The sequence below is a fragment of the Durotheca rogersii genome (assembly GCF_024521655.1).
Source record: "Durotheca rogersii strain YMJ 92031201 chromosome Unknown GGS23scaffold_5, whole genome shotgun sequence".
Classification (NCBI taxonomy): Eukaryota; Fungi; Ascomycota; class Sordariomycetes; order Xylariales; family Xylariaceae; genus Durotheca; species Durotheca rogersii.
This window is the reverse complement of record NW_026251236.1, coordinates 2164821-2181998: the sequence shown is the minus strand read 5'-3', so window position 1 is coordinate 2181998 and position 17178 is coordinate 2164821. Positions and strand designations below refer to the sequence as shown.

At 56.6% G+C, this 17178-nt stretch overlaps 4 protein-coding genes across 4 annotated transcripts; 2 read left to right on the top strand and 2 right to left on the bottom strand.

The window, feature by feature from the left end:
- Positions 1–227: 227 nt before the first annotated feature.
- On the bottom strand, positions 228–1595 carry GGS23DRAFT_431354 (uncharacterized protein). Its single transcript, XM_051513852.1, has 3 exons — positions 1489–1595; positions 1231–1373; positions 228–1155 (listed from the first exon to the last, which is right to left on the bottom strand). The coding sequence occupies exon 3, from the start codon at positions 1059–1061 to the stop codon at positions 318–320; it is 744 nt and encodes a 247-aa protein (XP_051374233.1). The 5' UTR covers positions 1062–1155; positions 1231–1373; positions 1489–1595; the 3' UTR covers positions 228–317.
- Positions 1596–7245: 5650 nt separating this feature from the next.
- On the top strand, positions 7246–10754 carry GGS23DRAFT_559636 (uncharacterized protein). The gene is made up of 2 exons (XM_051515828.1): positions 7246–7955; positions 8053–10754. The coding sequence occupies exons 1-2, from the start codon at positions 7828–7830 to the stop codon at positions 10031–10033; spliced, it is 2109 nt and encodes a 702-aa protein (XP_051374232.1). The 5' UTR covers positions 7246–7827; the 3' UTR covers positions 10034–10754.
- A 578-nt stretch (positions 10755–11332) lies between these two features.
- GGS23DRAFT_604022 (uncharacterized protein) lies at positions 11333–13866 on the top strand (the record flags this gene model as incomplete). The annotated part of the gene is made up of 5 exons (XM_051519552.1): positions 11333–11546; positions 11808–11959; positions 12041–12206; positions 12323–12792; positions 12826–13866. The coding sequence occupies 5 exons, from the start codon at positions 11333–11335 to the stop codon at positions 13864–13866; spliced, it is 2043 nt and encodes a 680-aa protein (XP_051374231.1).
- Positions 13867–14202: 336 nt separating this feature from the next.
- On the bottom strand, positions 14203–15110 carry GGS23DRAFT_431282 (uncharacterized protein). Its single transcript, XM_051513851.1, has one exon. It carries the CDS (start codon positions 14993–14995, stop codon positions 14540–14542), a length of 456 nt encoding a protein of 151 aa, XP_051374230.1. The 5' UTR covers positions 14996–15110; the 3' UTR covers positions 14203–14539.
- Positions 15111–17178: the final 2068 nt, after the last annotated feature.

Below are 17178 nucleotides of genomic sequence, written 5' to 3'. Positions count from 1 at the left end.
TCCTAAATGCAAGCACGGTACGGAGGATGCTCCGGTGCCCAGTGCATGAGTGGCTGGTTCCTTGAGAGGAGAGAAGGGATTCCTGTGCTGGGTCGCCCGTCGTGTGGATGGGTTGCCACTCCCGGTCCTATCAAACATGTCCACCGGAACGCCGCCTATCTCCTATTTTCCCATATGCCCTCGCATAATATACATATAGGTATGCTGATGTATAGGTGTGATAGTTCTGATTTAGATCGTATGAACGTTGCCGTCGTACTCGTACAGTCCCACCCCCCCTTTTTCCGAAAAATGGGGGTAAGTGTACACCGTCTGCGTCAAGCTCCCTTCGGCCGACTTCCCTCAGATTCCGTATTCTGGTCGTTCTTCTCCCCTTCCTTTTTCCGGCTCTCGTTCCACGCCTCTGCGATCTGGTCCGTGATCAGGCCCCAGTAGCCGCCTCCGCCCTCGCTGAAGGCTTCACGCTCGCGGCGCGCGCGCTCCTCCTTCCAGTCGTCACCTTCGTTGCCCATCCATATGCGCTGGAAAAGGGATCTCTCCTTGGCCGCGCCCTTCGCTTCCGCCCCCTTGCGCTCTTCCGAGTCCTGTCCCGCTAACGGCCCCTGCTGCTGCTGCTTCCTCTGCTGCCGCTGCTCCTCGAGCATCTTCCTCTGCTCCTCCGGCAAGTCTGCCTGGGCCTCCTGCAGCTGCTGGAGGCGCGTGCGCTCGGCGCGCTCGGCGCGAAGCCGGATTTGGGTCTGGCGCGCCTTCTCTGGCAGGTCGGGACCCGCCAAACTTCTGAGCCGTCGCTGCAGGCTCTGCAACGAAGAGTTGCCGCTGTAATCATAGACGAGCCGGCTGGTGCCCCAGACGGCGACGCCGCCAAGGATGAGAGCGCGTATGTCGAGGCGCCGTGGTGGCAGGAACAGCGCCAGCAGCGCAATGGGCGTCACGCAAAGCGCGACATTGTGGACGATAGCGTTGCCCGCGTTGGCGTTGGCTGGCGAAGGACTCTGCTGCTGCTGGGAGGAGGAGGAGGGTGGAGGTGGTGGCGTTTGGAGGGGAGCATTCGGGGACGCCATCGTATCGGCGTTGACTTGGCTGGTGGTGAATGGAGTGGCTGATTGGCCTAGGTATAGGATGAGTCGGGATGCTGTAGTTTCTAGTTTCGGCAGTCTTGGGCAGCACCAGCGACAGCCGAGACGGATGAGCGAAAGCTGACCGTCTCTCGCCTGTAACTCGCCGACGTACGTATGCTCAGGACGCGGGGGGCTCGAGCGGTAGGTAGTAGGCGATCAATTGGGAGCTGGATGTCCCCTTGTCTGCTGAAACAACCCTAACAGGCCTCCCTTCTTTAGTCCTCGGGTGGTGTCTGACTTAGATCCGTGATTTTCCTGGTATCAGTGTTAGATATGAAGGGCGGATCTCGAGGTGAGGCAGTACAGGATGGGATGGGATGGGATGAGGCATGAGACAGGTCCTGATTTTTTTTCTTAGTTTCTTTGATACCTAGCATTTCTCCTTCTTTCTTGTCTCCCCTCCGATTTGTTTCTTATCGTTATCAGACCCGGGTAGGTACCTTAGGTAGTTTAGGTGCCTTAGGTACCCAAGGTCGAAGGACCCCTAGCGCCCTTCGGGGCTTCTAATCACCGACCGCCGACTACTGATCAACCCCTCCCTTCCCCTCATGCCCATCCTGGGTTGCCTCCTCCTAACGGGGTTGCCTACCGTAAGTACCACGTACTTGTTACGAGGCACCTCTACGTCATGACCTATGTCCTAGATGTGTTAATTCCATCAATCCATTGCTTGATCGCTACTTCTTAGACGTCTTATACATATGAATATTACTCGGAACAAATACCTGCAAGTACCTAAGATACCTCATACATACAGGTACCCACGGTAGGCACACAACTTACCTTGTATACCCGTGTCCACTCCGTCCCCGAGGTTCCGATTAGCTACCTAAGATACCTCCACCTCCATATGTAAGATGCCCCAAGGCTCTGATCAAATCCATTTGACAGCATCGGAATCCCACACAGACATATCCTCTCTCTCCTCCTCTAGAGCTACAACATAGAGATACTCGCAAGGATTGACAAGTTAAACCAGGCCTCATACAAGACATGAGACAAACATTAGCATCGAGCTCCAAGACGACTAAGGCAAACGGAGCCGCATCGTCACAAAGGAAGCCCCCAGTCATCTTTCGCCGATGGCCCATCAATGGTGAGAAACATACAGGCACCCCTCTTCAGATGTCTCGGCCCTTTTGCCTGCTTTTGCGTACCACCGTCAGCACAACGATCGCCGGGATTCCATGCTCATGATGGCCGTCTCTTATGTCGCTCGCGTCCCGGATTCCTGGGTGCGCGCCGCCCAGGGGTAGGTATTAGACGCTCTAGCATAGCCGCGATGAGTATCGAGATGGAGCGAGGCAGGCGCTCATCATGACCACCGTCGACTGTTGACCATCGCAAGGCAGAATTTCGAAAGCCGGCAGCACCGTCAGCTCGTGCACGCGCCTGCGTCTCTGTGTATCATCCTTGACCGTCGTCATCTGGATTCCCCCTTGCCTGCCGAGGGTGCATATCGTGGGGGCCCGTCATGGAGGGGAGACCTACTACCTACTGGTTCGGTTCGGCCATGTCCGGAGGCGCTGCGCCTCTCCCACATTTTGCCGGCCTGCTGGCCCACTCACCGTCGACTCCCGCGACCAAAGACAGGCAAGGGAGGGCAGAAGAGCGATGAAAAGTCGGTCACCCCCCTGCTGTCCCAAGAGAACTGGGGGTCTCTCACTGCCTACAATGTAACATAGGCTACCCCTCTCGCCTCTTCTACTATATGTGGTGCAGCCACGGAAGCTAGACGCCACGATAGAGAGGCTGAGTTACTCATCTGTTCTTCTTCCTTACGTTCCCCAGCCCCAGACACCCGTGTTTGAGGCGCGACCACGCACACACGCGATACGTCTTGGTGTCCCGAATAGGCGATGTGTGGTGATGATCGGAGGGGTTGATCTCGTGATTGTCTGTTCTGCTGCATGAAGTCTTGTCGCCGGCCCCGCGTCGGCCGGACTAGACCTCAAGCTCGCGACTTACGGTGTAGGGGGGAGAAAGAGCCGATTCTATCTCGAGGCCATCATCTCGAGGGCTAATCTGAGTCAGATCTGAGTACCCGGTGCTATGTCTCCTACCGCCACGTCCCAAACCAAGGGAAAACGCAATTGGGGAGTGATTCAAAATGACAACATACCTACATGCGGGGACCTGCGGCCACATGTTACGGTGTATTAGGAATGGATGCACCTACATACGTACGCTTAGGTAGACGCGCGCATGATACGTCCGACGAAGGTGCCGGGCCGTGGAGTGCTGTCATCGAGATGCAACGCCGTGGGTGAGACATGGTGATACATGTCCCCAGTCGTTAAACGCGATCGACTGTGATCCGCAGTTCGTTTCGTAAATGTACGCATGAGCGATCGGTAGTCGGATTCCTAGCCGGAGGTTCGCCGACGTGCATAGCTCTGGGTAGTACTCTGGGTGACTAAATTAGAATACGGAAACAATACAGAGACGAGAACTAGGCGACAGGCTAGGCCACAGAGATCTTCCACCCAGCCGACAAAGAGGCGAGGGTGATATCGGACAACCACTCGGAGGGCGGGAGGATGTTTCGAAACGGGCAAATCAACCCTGACAATGGCCGACAGAGGATTTGCCCTCTCGGGTTCACAGCCTATTCCCCCGGCGGTGCTGCGATTGAGGGCCGCCAACGGTCGCGCTACGAATAGCGCTCCGCTGGTGTGACCGCCAGAGCACGCCGAGTTTCGCGCCGTGTCAGGTCGTACGAGATGCAGAGCAGCCGACGGCTAGGACTCCGAGACTGAGATACCCGTCTACCAGCCGTGCGGCGCGTCGCGAGGGTGGCGGCCTCCTGCTCACCTGTCAAGGGACTAACTAAGGGTCGTGCCTGGAATTGAGCCTAGGCGAATCAAGACGTCCGACGGGGTTGCATCATAGGGCTGATGAACCGACGAAGAACCAAGAATGAGCAGGACGGGCTCGGGCTAGACTCGCTCTGGTTTCTACGACATTCACGACGAAAGGCCATGGGCGTTATCGCCTTGGTGGGGGCGATTGGTGCTGGAGCTCGCAAGCCTGCAAGTCAGATGTACCACTACGGCGAGGATGGCTTTTCCGTAGGGCTGAATGTAGTGGATATTGGTAGAGTACTTGCCAATTGCGCGCGCTGGGGTAATTTCGCCCGAGGCTTGCGAGAATTTCGTAAGACGGCGGGCCGGTTCCGCGGGAGAATCGATCGTGTCAACAGGCCCTAGAAGATTGGACGAAAGCCCGACAGGATGGTGCCGGGTGGAGGGGGGGGGGGGCGGCGAGGTGGCAGCAGCGCCATCGACAGAACATGACACACCGCTTGGCGAAGCCTAGACTGCGAATATTGTTAGTGGCCCGGACTCCGCACGAGATCGAGGATGGGAGGGCACCCTGGCTCGCGCCCTGAGCCGGGAGAGGGAGGGATCTACCTGTGCAGAATGTGCCAGGCGAAGGAGGAAGATGATGGTGATCGCCGACAGGGGGCCCCTCGCCCTCGCTGAGACAGTCGGCCAGCGGACCTATTCAGGAAGGTTGAACGGGGCGTGCGCACACATACCTATGCAGGTAAGAGGCACTACAAGACATGACGTCCGCCTCCACCACGTAGGGAGGCCACGGTGTTTGGCGGGGCGGGTTGGAGGTGGTGGATGAAGCGGAATCGAAGAAACGGTAGGGAGGGAGGGAGGATATGGACAAGGTCGAGCTCGGTATTAGTGCCTAATCTACTGGAACCTCAATGGTTGCGTGAAGATCTGACTTGCCCAGGTACCTACCTGTCGGCTCGTCTCCCCTCACGGCTAAGGTAAGGTACCCAGCCTAGGTACCTCCTACTAACCTCTTACACTTTTTAGGCATCCCAACCGCCTGAGGCATAGCTACACCACGACTCCAGGTTGAGGGAGGTCCAGATGGGCTACGTTGGTCTGGTTGAGTCAGGTTAGGCTAGCAGGTGGGTAGGAGGTGGGTAGCCAAGTAGGTACTATAATCCCTTAGCCGTCCGTGTTAGTGGTCTACCCCTTTTGAGGGTACTCGTCCTAGGGAGGATGGTGGGTGAGTAAGTACCTACCTAACCTACCTAACCTACCTATCCTACCTAACCTACCTAACCTACCTAGGGGTAGGTAGCCTGACGCTGTCTCGAGGTTCGTGGCGGGTGGCGGGCGGTCAGAGTCCCGGGTCTTAGCGCTCGGGAGCCCTCTTGCTAAAAGCGATAGCACGGGGGTTAAAAATAACCTTACCTGCCTACCCTATATTTACGTGGCAGGTACCTACGTATACGTACGTCGCGTTGGGAAATGCGAGGAATGCGGAATGGGATCTCATCGATGCAGGAGACGCACAGAAACCGGACGGGCTCCAGTGGGACGCACATTGGCTGTGTGGTGCGGCTCCGAATCAAATACCGTCGCCGACTCACCTGTTACATCAGCTGTTGAAACCCCAGTCCCCAGGTCGGTGCTACATGGAGTAAGCAGCAAACGCAGCAGACGACTCCCTGGTGGCGGCATGTTTTACGAGCCTGGCCCCAGAGCCTGCGGATAGCATAGCGTTGATCGTCGATGTAGGCATACCCAGATCTATTTGGCACTAGATTCCGGGATGCTTTATACTTTCGATAGTAAGCTGGTTGATGGGGATGGGTTTACGCGCAGCCCGCAGCCACGACCCTTCGTTGAGTGTCGGTCAGAGATATGATATCGCGACAAGTTCTCAGCCAGCCGCCTCTGGGCCAAGACATGCGACACCTCGAGTCTACAGCAGCACAGGGTAGGTACTTACAGGGGTCGATGCGTGCCCGCCGTACGGTGCCTTCATATCGAAATCGGGATGCCCGCCCACACAGGCGCAATTTCCCCTATCATCTATTATCCATCGCGCGTGGCCCGAGGCCACTGTTGTCGAGGTGGGCAGCGCGTGATGACACGATGGAGAGAGGGCAGCCATCGCCATGCCATTGCTCACAGACCGAGACGACGAGGAGGAGGGGGGGGGGGGATATGGCTAGGTATATCGTTAGACTTATTCTGAGGTCAATTGCCTGCAATGCAGACGCAAGAGGGGGGAGGTAGCAGTGCGCAGCCTCGATAAATAAAGTCGCTACCTCTGTGGTCGTCTGCCCCGGACCCTTAACCTTGCCTTGGGTAGGTGTTTACTCACACTCGGCAGGGTGGTCGAGACGCTCGGAATTTTTGATGTCCTCTCTTCGATGTGACCACGGCCACCTTGGGCGTGACGGTGCCGGTTGTGTTGCACAATACGCATCGGTATGCCTAACAGGCTGCCTGCTCGGCCGGCTCCCTGCGTAGGGCAACTAACCTACTTACCGAACACCGATACTGGCAACATGCCTGTTGTTGTTAGCAGGCTGGCAACGGCGTGCATGTACAGGGACGTTATACCACGATGGCCGGTCCCCCCAACAAGCCCCTCGGACTGGGCGGCTTCTCTGCGTTCGTCGAAATCGACCATTGTGACCCTTTTGGGTCCTCGGGATGGAGGCCGGTCTGGGAGGTACCTACATGACCGTCTGTGTAGCGAAATGGCGTATCGACGCCATTCCAACGATGTTGAGGTGACTGTTCTGAGGTAGGTACCTATCTTAGAGAATTGTTAGGTACATATCTTTGGGTACCTAAGATTGGGTATGATACAGACCCAGTGCCTGCATGCATTAGATGACTACCTCATGTACATCGGTCTACCTAGGTATGTAAGGTACCTACATCTAACACAACCCACCTCCCACGTTACCTCCCGTCCGTGCCTCCGTTCCTCCGTCGACCCCCTACGTACAACAAGCCGACAGGAGGTCCCGTTGCCATTTGCAAGTTCCCTACCTGTATGTGCCCTGGGTACCTACCTACCTCCTCGCGTATGTACCTCGAAGTATTCAGAGGAGAGTGCCTTAGGTACCATTTCCATCCTAAGCATATACATGTACATGAGGAGGCCGGCTATGAGGTGTAGGTACTTACCTACCTCTCCTACCTGCCTAGGTACATCTGTCCGTCACTGACCTGACTGCAGCCCGTCCAATACCTACAGATGAGTGCGTGCAGCCTGCTGTGCCGCATCTAAGCCCCCAAATTCCCACTCGGCGGCCATCCTGATCCCCCCCCCCCCCCCCCATCCCCCTGCGACTCTGGCATTTAACTACCTACAATACCAGTGGCATATCCACCTTGCCGAAACCCCTCGACCACACCTTTATCCCATCTCCTTACCTTCTCGCTCCTTGCCCACTCGACGTAAAATTCTCACCCCCGGCACTACCGCCTTGCTGGCTTCTCTTCTCCTCTCTTCCCCTTTCTGCTGCTGCGTTGCTTGTTCGACGGCGACCTGCTGCTCGATGCGCCACTTATAGGGTCTGCCCGGTCAACTCGAGATTAGGCCTCTTCCTCCCGCTCCACCAGCCGTCTCGTGCGTTGCGCAGCCTTGGCTGTTTTTCTTTTCTGCTGGCTGGCTCCCTGGTTTGCTGGCCCTCGATATACTGCTCGTTTGCCGAGCCCTTGCTCCGAGACCCGCACGCGCGCGGATACGTCTCCCGCATTGTCTTTCCTCTTTGTTATATCCAGTCTGCTGCTGGGCTGCCTTCTGAATTGGCCTAATCGTCCTCCCCCTTCCCGTCTCGCGTGAACAGCTTGTTATGAAGAGGACGCTAGCCGACCAGGCTTTCTGTGTCGCTACCTGAGTGACGACAATCCCGAGACATACATACCTGTATATGATGAGTTCGGCCAATCCTCTGCGGGCGGGAGCGGCCGCCGTGCCGTCCGGCGATCCCTCCCAGCCGCGGCAGAGGAGGGTTCGCACGAGCAAGCCAAAAGTCAAGACGGGTTGTAACAACTGCAAGTATGTGTCTTTGCTTACGATGGCGGGTCGATGGATTCCCAATCGGCTGGTTGTGCTGGTGCGCGTGTTATGCTAAGCATTTGCTTCTCAACTCTAGACAGCGACGTATAAAATGCGACGAGCGGCGACCTGAATGTTCTCAGTGTGTTCGGTCGAGGAAGGTCTGCGGCGGCTATCCCCCCCCTCCGCGAAATAGAGCCTTGGAGGGCGTCAGGATCGCGCCCAGGCCGGGCGGGCATGCTGTTCCGACCCCATCAGCGCAACTCGCCGTCCGACCGGTTCGGCCCCAACCCCTGACCCACCGCCCACCACAGCCAGTGGTCGCGCAACCAGCGCTCCAGACCGCCCTAGTGTCACGGCTCACTCCGCCGCAGACGCCGATAGCCAGCTCTCTGACGACGCACCGCCCTTCGGGACTTGTTTTTGGCCTGAAAGAAGGTCAATACTTCCAACTTTTCCGGGAACGTACGGCTGGTGAACTATCGGGCTTCTTTGACTGCGCGTTTTGGACCCGTAGTGTCTTGCAGGAATGCCATTCGGAGGAGGCGATTCGGTATTCGGTAGTGGCTTTAGGGGCCCTCTACAAGACTCTAGAGAAGATGTCCGAATCGCCGCCGGGTTCGCCGTCTGATTCCGTCGACTCGATAGACAACTACGTCCAACACTGGGAGGTTGCCTTCAAGAATTACGAGTTAGCGATCAAATCCATTAGGGCCTCGGCACCTCGGGATCACACAACGCAGAGGATGAGTCTGATGGCGACGGTGCTGCTAGCTTGCTTCGACTCCTTTATCGGGGACCACAAGCAGGCGATTATACAAATCCAAAACGGCCTGAGGCTGTTGGAGATGCTACGTGCCGAGCGCAGAAATGCTTTCCTCCCGAAACCGGAGGAAGCGGTCGAACAGGACCTGGTTCAAATGTTCACGCGCCTAGCTATTCAAGCCAAGTCTTACGACATGGCTTTTCACTTCCCCCAACCGTTCGTCATCCGCCTGACCCCCCAGAATAACCAGAGCAATGAGCACCCCATCTCTCCCTCGTCCGATGGGGGCTCGCCAGTGTCGACGACCTCGACACAGCTTCCGGTTGTTTTCCAGTCACTTCTGGAAGCCAGACAAGCCTGGGATGCTCTCTGCGAGCGGATGATGCGATTCACTGAGAATCTGTTTTCGTATACCTCGGACAAGAGCCCCATGGGCGTTCTTCCGCACTCGCTGAAGCAGTACGGGGTCAGCTTCATGGAGAGCCTCGAATCGTGGTCAAGAGCTTTCGAGCCCATCCTACTATCGCGGACGGTTCCAGCCAAAAGCAGTCAGGAGAAAATCGGGATCGCGGTTCTGAAAATGAATCAGATCATGGGCGTGATCCTGTTCTATATGACATTTAGCGACACCGAGCTCCAGTTCGACGCCTACCTGAGACAATTCCGAGATATCGTCAACTTAGGTATGGAGGTCGTCGGCGACGAAGAGCGAAGGGCGGCCGCGAGACGATGTCCGAACCCGCAATTTTGCCACCACCAGCCTATTCAGGCCGATATTTTTGGCGGGCAGTACACAGCCCGGCACATCAAGCCGAGTTTCAGCGCAGATCTGGGCATCGTTCCCCCGCTCTTCGTCGTCGCTACCAAGTGCCGGGACCCCCTGACTCGGCGCCAGGCGATCCAATTACTGCGGACTAGCTCACGGAGAGAAGGTATGTGGGACAGCGAGCTGGCTGCTCGCATAGGGTCGTGGGTTATGGAAATAGAAGAGGACGACGCTACCGAGGACTATCGACGACCTCCCTCGAGCTCGACGGACGCGAGCCGGCCTTCCTTCGACAGTCCTGGTGCTAGATCTGCCGGGTCTCCTAACTTCGGGGACGACGTCCCCCTCGGCCCCGGCGGCAATGCTCGCTGGGGTAGCCGGAGAGAAAGCGTGTTTAGGAGGACCATCCCGGAGGAAAAGCGTGTTATGGTTCGGGCAGTCGAGTTCGATCTTCGCGACCGCGTCGCCACCATCCAATGCGGCACGCGAGGATTGATTCCCGGTATGCAGGACCCGCGAACCCGCTCCACCACGATCACATGGTGATAGCCACCTCGGTGCTTCGCTACCGACCAACAACGGCGGCAGCCGGTGCATATGCACCTCCATGCCACATACCCCAGCGGGGATTCGCTTCTTCGAGCCTGGACGTTCCAATTCAAGTGGCAGGTCCACTACTTCCATAACTAGGGTATGCCGGCGAGGTCTAGCAGGATAAAGAAAACCTAAAAGAGTGCGAGGCAATAAAAAAAAAAACAAGGGTAATATAAAGAAATGGGTAATGTTTTCTGGATATCTGCTTATCTGTTTAGCTACATGACTGCTGCGCGAGCGATAGTAATGAGAGGGAACCAACACGCATGCGGGTTTCGCGTCGGTGCCTCGGTTCGATGATACCACGGAGGATGAATAAAATCTAATTAGAAGCGTGTTCGATATCTTAACTTGAGGCGATCTGCCTCATTGACGCTCCGGCGGCTGGTGCCTAATGTGTGCTGCTTTGCCGTCGCCTCCCTGTAGACGCCACGCCGTAAGAGCGGTTCGCTTGGGCAGCACTGAGCTATGCGTTTTCAGTATTCACAACCGGCATGGTCCCTCATCATGAGAAGGTGATAGCAGGGCGGTTAGAGTGTGCGGTACTACTGTGAGAGAGGCGGCGAAGAGGACGTGAAAGTAGAGAGGTACGTTAGTCAACGAGGAAACAGACTACGAATCCAGCAATATTGCTCATGCCCGTGTGAAAAAAAGAGTCGAGTGCTCAGCATCTTAGGGAGGTTGAATACTCGGGTACCTATGATCATACGGAGACAGGTACCTAATACATTACCTACCTGGGTAGGTAGGTACCTCCTAGCTCTAATTGATAGTATTGCATCGAGAGGTACCTTCTATGAGTACCTAGGCATTACTAGGAGGTACCGTAGTTGATCCTATCTGGCGTAGTTACATAATCACAACTTGGCCTGAGTGGAGAAGGGCCAGCTGCCAAACAGTATTAGAGACGTTAAACCCGGAAAGAATTCCTGGATGCTTCATCTCTCTGCGTGAAGCTGTTGGTTCTAATAAAGGCATCCGTCGAACCAGCGTGCCTCGATAGGCGCTCGATTGATCATACCCGACTGGGCGCGGGCGCGCGTATATGCATTGCGTTAGCACGGAAATTTCGTTAGAAGGCGGAGAGTTGACGAAACAGATACAGCGGACTAAGTCATGGCGCCATCCCGGGAAGACGCCCAGAGCAGCGGGCCAAACAGCAGCGGCGACGACCAGGCGATGCTACCAGCGCCGGACGGAGAGCCGGACGCGGCGCCCGGCGTGGCCACGAGGACGAGTGCGTCGGCAGGGATGGGTCGGCAGCCACCGCAGGTGCAGAAGCGCACCCGCGTGCTGCTTAGCTGCGCGCCGTGTCGCAGCTCGAAGCTCAAGTGCGATCGCGCGACGCCGTGCGGCCAGTGCCTCCGGAAGGGCAAGCCGGACGTGTGCCTCTACGCGCCGCGGCCAGAGAAGAACCACCGTCCGGCCAAGAGCATGGCCGCGAGGCTCAAGAGGCTCGAGGGGAGTACGTCGCGCCTTATTCCTCGCCCTATTGACCTGTTTAAATTCCGCTATAAATTACGTTCTCCTTCGGCATGCCTCGCCTGCTGCTCTCTCTCTCGTGCCACGAGATCTGCCCAAGTGGCTGTCTGCTCTGGAGAGGCGGTGGAAAAGGACGAGAAACCGGTTCGGGATTCCGAAGGAGACCCCCCAGAGCACAATGCGCGCCCTGGAGACTGTATCTGAGACGGGAGCGTTGATTGCTAATTACGGATGCTGAGGCCAGTGGTTCGCAAGATAATCGAGCCGGACGGGTCCGGGCTCCCCGGGTCTTCGGACGAGACCGTCCCGGAACCGACAGCTGGACGTGTCATCATCCGGGGTCATACCGGCGCTAGCTACATTGGCGGCACCCACTTCATGGCCATCTTAGAGGATGTATGTCTTGTTCATCGTCAACCTCCGCCCCCCTCCCTCCCTCGTTTGGGAATTCGTGTGCCTGATGTAAGCGTGGATTAGATTGAAGGCCTCAAAAGCTACTTCGAAAACTCGAGCGAGGACGGAGACGAGACTTCTGACCCGTACGAGAATACCCAGCCTGGCGAGCTTATGATGTTCTCGCGCGGAGTACCTAGGAATAAGAGCGAGTTATTATCTCTCCTTCCCGCAAAGCCGATAGTTGACCGTCTTATGAACCGCTACTTCAACTCGAACAGCCCTTCTCAACGTGAGTGTCTCCTTAGATGTGGTTTCGAGGTAGCTTTTCCCAGGCGCGGACCCGCTACTTACACTCGTACCAAGACACCATTCACGTTCCAACGTTCCTGAAGGAATACAGAAAATACAGCAAGAATCTCGACGCGGCGCCGCTGCATTGGATAGCGCTGCTCTATATGATACTGGCGCTTGGCGTGTTTTTCTCCATGTTCCAGGCGCCGCACGAGCTGGAGAATGACTCACCCGTGCCGGCAGCAGACAGGTTTAAGCAGCTCAGGGGCGCTGCCGGCTGGGCACTCGTCTGGGGCAAGTATTCTCAACCGGGCCCTCACACGCTTCAGGCATTCCTATTGTACGTCGAAGGGGAGTTCGTCACGAATCGGGACAACCAGATGAATAGCTACCTACTCTCGTCCATCCTCATCCGGCTCATGCTGAAGATGGGCCTGCATCGCGATCCGAGTCGACTGCCGAACATCACCCCTTATGACGGTGAGATACGGAAACGGTTGTGGAACGTCGCCATGCAGATCGACCTGCTAGTTTCCTTCAATGTAGGCCTCCCTTGCATGATGCACGGAATAGAGACCGATACGTCGCTCCCGACAAATCTCGCCGATAGCGACTTCGACGAGACCACCGAGGAGCTGCCGCCGGCTCGGCCCAACTCAGATTACACACCACTCACCTACCCCATCTATAAGGCGGGGATAGCGCGAGTATTTGGCCTGGTCGTCCGGCAAGCACACTCTCTGACAGCCCCGACATACACCGAAGTCACGAAAATCGACACCCAGCTGGAAGAGGTGTGGAGTAGCGTGCCGGATTTTATGAGGGCGAAGCCCGTGGAGGAGTCCGTGATGGATCCGGCAATATTGGTCATTCAGCGGCACGGCCTCGCGTCGTTATATCAGAAAAGCCGATGCGTGCTCCACCGGCGTTACCTCGTCGAAGCCGTACAGAAGCGGGAGTTGGATTACTCCCGCCGGGTGTGCCTAGACGCAGCACTCGCCCTGCTCGAATACCAGAACATGATATGCGAATCTTGCAAGCCGGGCGGCATGCTGAACTCGGGCGGCTGGTTCGTCGCGGCACTAGCCGCCAACGACTTCCTGCTAGGGGGCATGGTCGTCGCCTTCGTGCTCGAAACAGACAAGTTCTGGGAGGTCGGCAGCGACTGCAACTGGATAGCGCGTGGCCCGCAACTACCTACGAGATCCGAGCTCTTACGGCGGCTACAGAGGTCACATACCGTCTGGCGTTACATGGCTGGCCACTTGTTGGAATCGAAGAAAGCCGAGATGGTCGTGCGGACAGTGCTTCGTAGGATAGAGACGCAGCTGGGAGTCCGAGCCCCCGAATCACAGCCGTCGAGCACCAGGACCAATGGCAATGGCGAGACGGTGTCGATGGCAAACTTGGCGATCGACGGCAGCGGCTCTTCGACGACGTCTAACAACGACGAGCCACCTATCGAGAGCCTCGCCGGCTTTGGCGGGGTCGGACCGAACACGAATGCGACGATCGATGGTATAGACCAGATCGGGTCGGGCGTCCCCTGGATGACGCAGGATGGCTACGACTGGGTGAGTTCTTTCCGCCAATTTCCCAACCCCCTCCCCCCTTAAGATATCACGAGAGACCACCGTTTTTCCCTCTGACGGACCTACTGGTAGAACTACTTCGATACCATGGCAAATGGAGGCGGCATAGCGGAGCCGACTCAGCAGATGACGGCCTACGATGGCTGGGCAGACGGGAAGACGATAGAAAACTTCTCCGACTACTTGGTTTCGAACCCGTGGAACCTAGCTCCAACGTGATTCGAGACCCGCGTACCCTCTTCCGAACGCGTACTCTCTCCTCTCAACCATTACAAGACGCCGCGAGCTGCGTGGCAGTGGATCAAGTCCACAACCAGCACCATTCACTTGGCCGCATCCGGACCCTCGATCGTGTAAAATCCAAGGGGTAGGTAGAGAATATAGCCGGCGTAGTCGACCAAACCGGCTCTGGTCAAGGCACCTCCAGGCCACGGTTGCACTTCTCGCATATTTGGGCGAGCGACCTAGTCCGTCTAAGGCAAACAACCCACCCTGGGCTGGCGGACGGGGATCTTTGGTGGGGACCTCGTTAGAAATGCACAACCACGACGGTGAACCCATTCACGGGGTAAGTCTTATTGCTGCCCACTCGGCAAGGTCGTTTATTGGTTGGCCGGCTGGCGAAGTCGCATTGGCGAATCTTTTATTTCCATTTTTTTTGGTAGGGGGAGGGGGTGGGCGTGCGCGTGTGCGAGTCCTAAACTAGATGACGTAGGAAAACCAACAGCATCAGCAGCGAATTGTCTCTCGCCGGCCGAGTCAAGCAGAGCAACAGAAGGATGTGGAAGCGGATTAATAGGCTCATAAGGAAGGATAGGAAGCAGGACGCAAGGATCCGACGGAAATGCTGATTCGACGGAGGAGGGAGAAGAGAAGAGAGGGGCACGCTTAGCGCTAGAAGAAGGCCCCCTTCTCTGGTGAGGATAGGGGATGACGGGCGACAGGGCGGATATTGTGGATGGGAGAGGCTCCCAGGATTCGCTTGACTGTCTTGTACGTAATAGCACGCAAGATCCAGCACGACTATTTGTAAAGGAGCGCGGCCGTCGCTGGCGCCGGTCGGGACAGGCGATGGATGCCCGCAGAGGTGGGAAAAGTGCTGCGATGTTGCCAGGGCCGGGAGAACGTGCTCGATTGCATTGATGCGACCCATCCCATTCTTTTTATTTACTAAAACATACCTAATGCCAAGAGCACTCGCCGCCGCCCGTCCCTGTCCGGTGCAGTCGCGGGTGCTCTGATACGACGGGAGATGCCCTAGCTACCTAGGGTGGTGTCCGTACGTGTGTAGATGCCCTCAACTTGCTCGCTCGCTGCCCACTCCGTCACGCTTACTAGCACACGCCTGGATGGGCCGATTCGATTCGACGCCGCCAGGTAAGACGAGCCGTCGAAAGAAAGGGTAGGAAAAAAAAGGGGGGGGGGGGGCCTTTCTTCTCCTCCCCAGCTTCAACGCTTCCCTTCCCTTAGCGACGGGTCGGGTCGACAAGCCCGAATCGGCATAACGCGTGCCATCACATGGAAATATCCTCTGGATGGTTATTAGGTTTCACAACGGACACCGGTCTGGCCTCGTTTTGGGTCGTAGACAGGATGCCGAATCGGGAGGGGAGGACGAAGGCGAGGGGAACGGAAGACCGAGGGGTCAGGCGGCAGCACCTAGGTAGCACTTTGAAGATAAACAATCACTCTCGGTCTCTTGCAGGTACCATGCCGCCCATGTGGTGCTGACTACCTATGCATATTTGCATTCCCATCATCGTACTCGAATCTAGGAAATAAATAAGCAAGTGTATTTTTTGTAGGAGGGGGGGGGGATAAAATAAAAATAGAAATAAAATAAAACAACGGGCTCGCGATGCTTGTGTCCACCGTCAACTGCCTGAGTGGGCGAAGAGAGAGAGAGGGAGGCGGCCATCGCATTCGCTAGGTAGCGAGATGATGCAACCCTCCCCCCTCCCATTGGCGACCCGGGGCTCGCGGCAAGTCTCGACGTGCATCTGGGATTTGCTAGTATCGGCAATAATAAGACGACGCCGGTGCGATACCCTCCTAGAAGCGGTGCACTCCGAATAAACATCGCATCCGTATGTATGTACGTGTGGATGGGTATTTCTCATCCTGCCCGCCCGGGCACAGATACCTACCTACATCGAAGAAGAACATACTCATAGAATCCCTCCCACTCCCGACTCTCGGCTTCGCGCGGCGTTGTCATATACCTACCTACCTAAGGTAAGGTAGACATACTACCTAACGTAATTATATATATACCCATCTACCTCCTTGGCCCGGCATATACTGGAGGCCGGTGTATTTGCGTAGCCGCATCTCTGCCTACATGGGGGTAGCTTACCCAAAGTAGATACGGTGAAGAGCGGCCGCGACGAGGGTTCGAGAGCCGGGTTTCCACCTTTGAACACGTATCCGCCGATAATACGTGATGACGATAATAGGGAAAGGCCACGATACCGGCGGGCTCTCTTACGGCGGTGTACCTACGTGTATGCGCGCTATCATAACGTCGAGCCAGGGATTCCGACGTCTGACCTGCTCGCCATGTATTATTCATCAGACAAGCTCCGCCATTGGCCGGCGGTTATCTTGTCAATCCTCGAGGCCTGACCCCCCTCCCTTCCTCCCCCCGAAAGCAGACAAATAGAGGAGTAGAGAAGAGGAATAAGAAAAAAAAAGAAATGCAGAAGAGGGAGAGAGTCCGATGCAGCGGATGGTGGCTCCAGTGGGTGCCAGGTTTAGAGTAGTACGTCGGTAGGCGGGTAGGCGGTAGGTATGCGCATGGGGTGGCATGGGCGGGCGCGTCGCAAATCGGCTGTACGATTTCGCCATGTCAACCATGTGGTTTTATGTGTAATCGAAACCAGGTTGCTCCCCACAGCGTCGCCAACCGGCCAAACCCACCGCGGTTAGGGCATCGGGTCACCTGGACGCGACGGAGCACGAAATCGTAGGCGATGCTGGGTTGCTTGCTTGGCCGCTGGGCTGGCTCCGTCTCTGGCTGGACCCGCGGACGAAGGACGAGGGGACGAGGGCCGGGTTCGGGTGCGATGGGGAACACACTCGCTAGGAGGTTAAGGCGAGGTAAGTACCTACTCCCCGGCACCTGAGGTAGGCGCTGCGTAGCCCAGGGATCTCCGGGTAAGGTAAGGTAGGGAGGTAATACCTAGAGTCTAGAGATAAGTGGCAAAGAGGAGAAGAAGGGTCAAGGGGAAGAAGACGGATGAAGAGGAGAAGGATGAAGAGGCGGGCGGTTTACGATCAGACCCTACCTCCCTCCACCTAACCTCATAACTACACAGCCTGCATATATGCGTACCT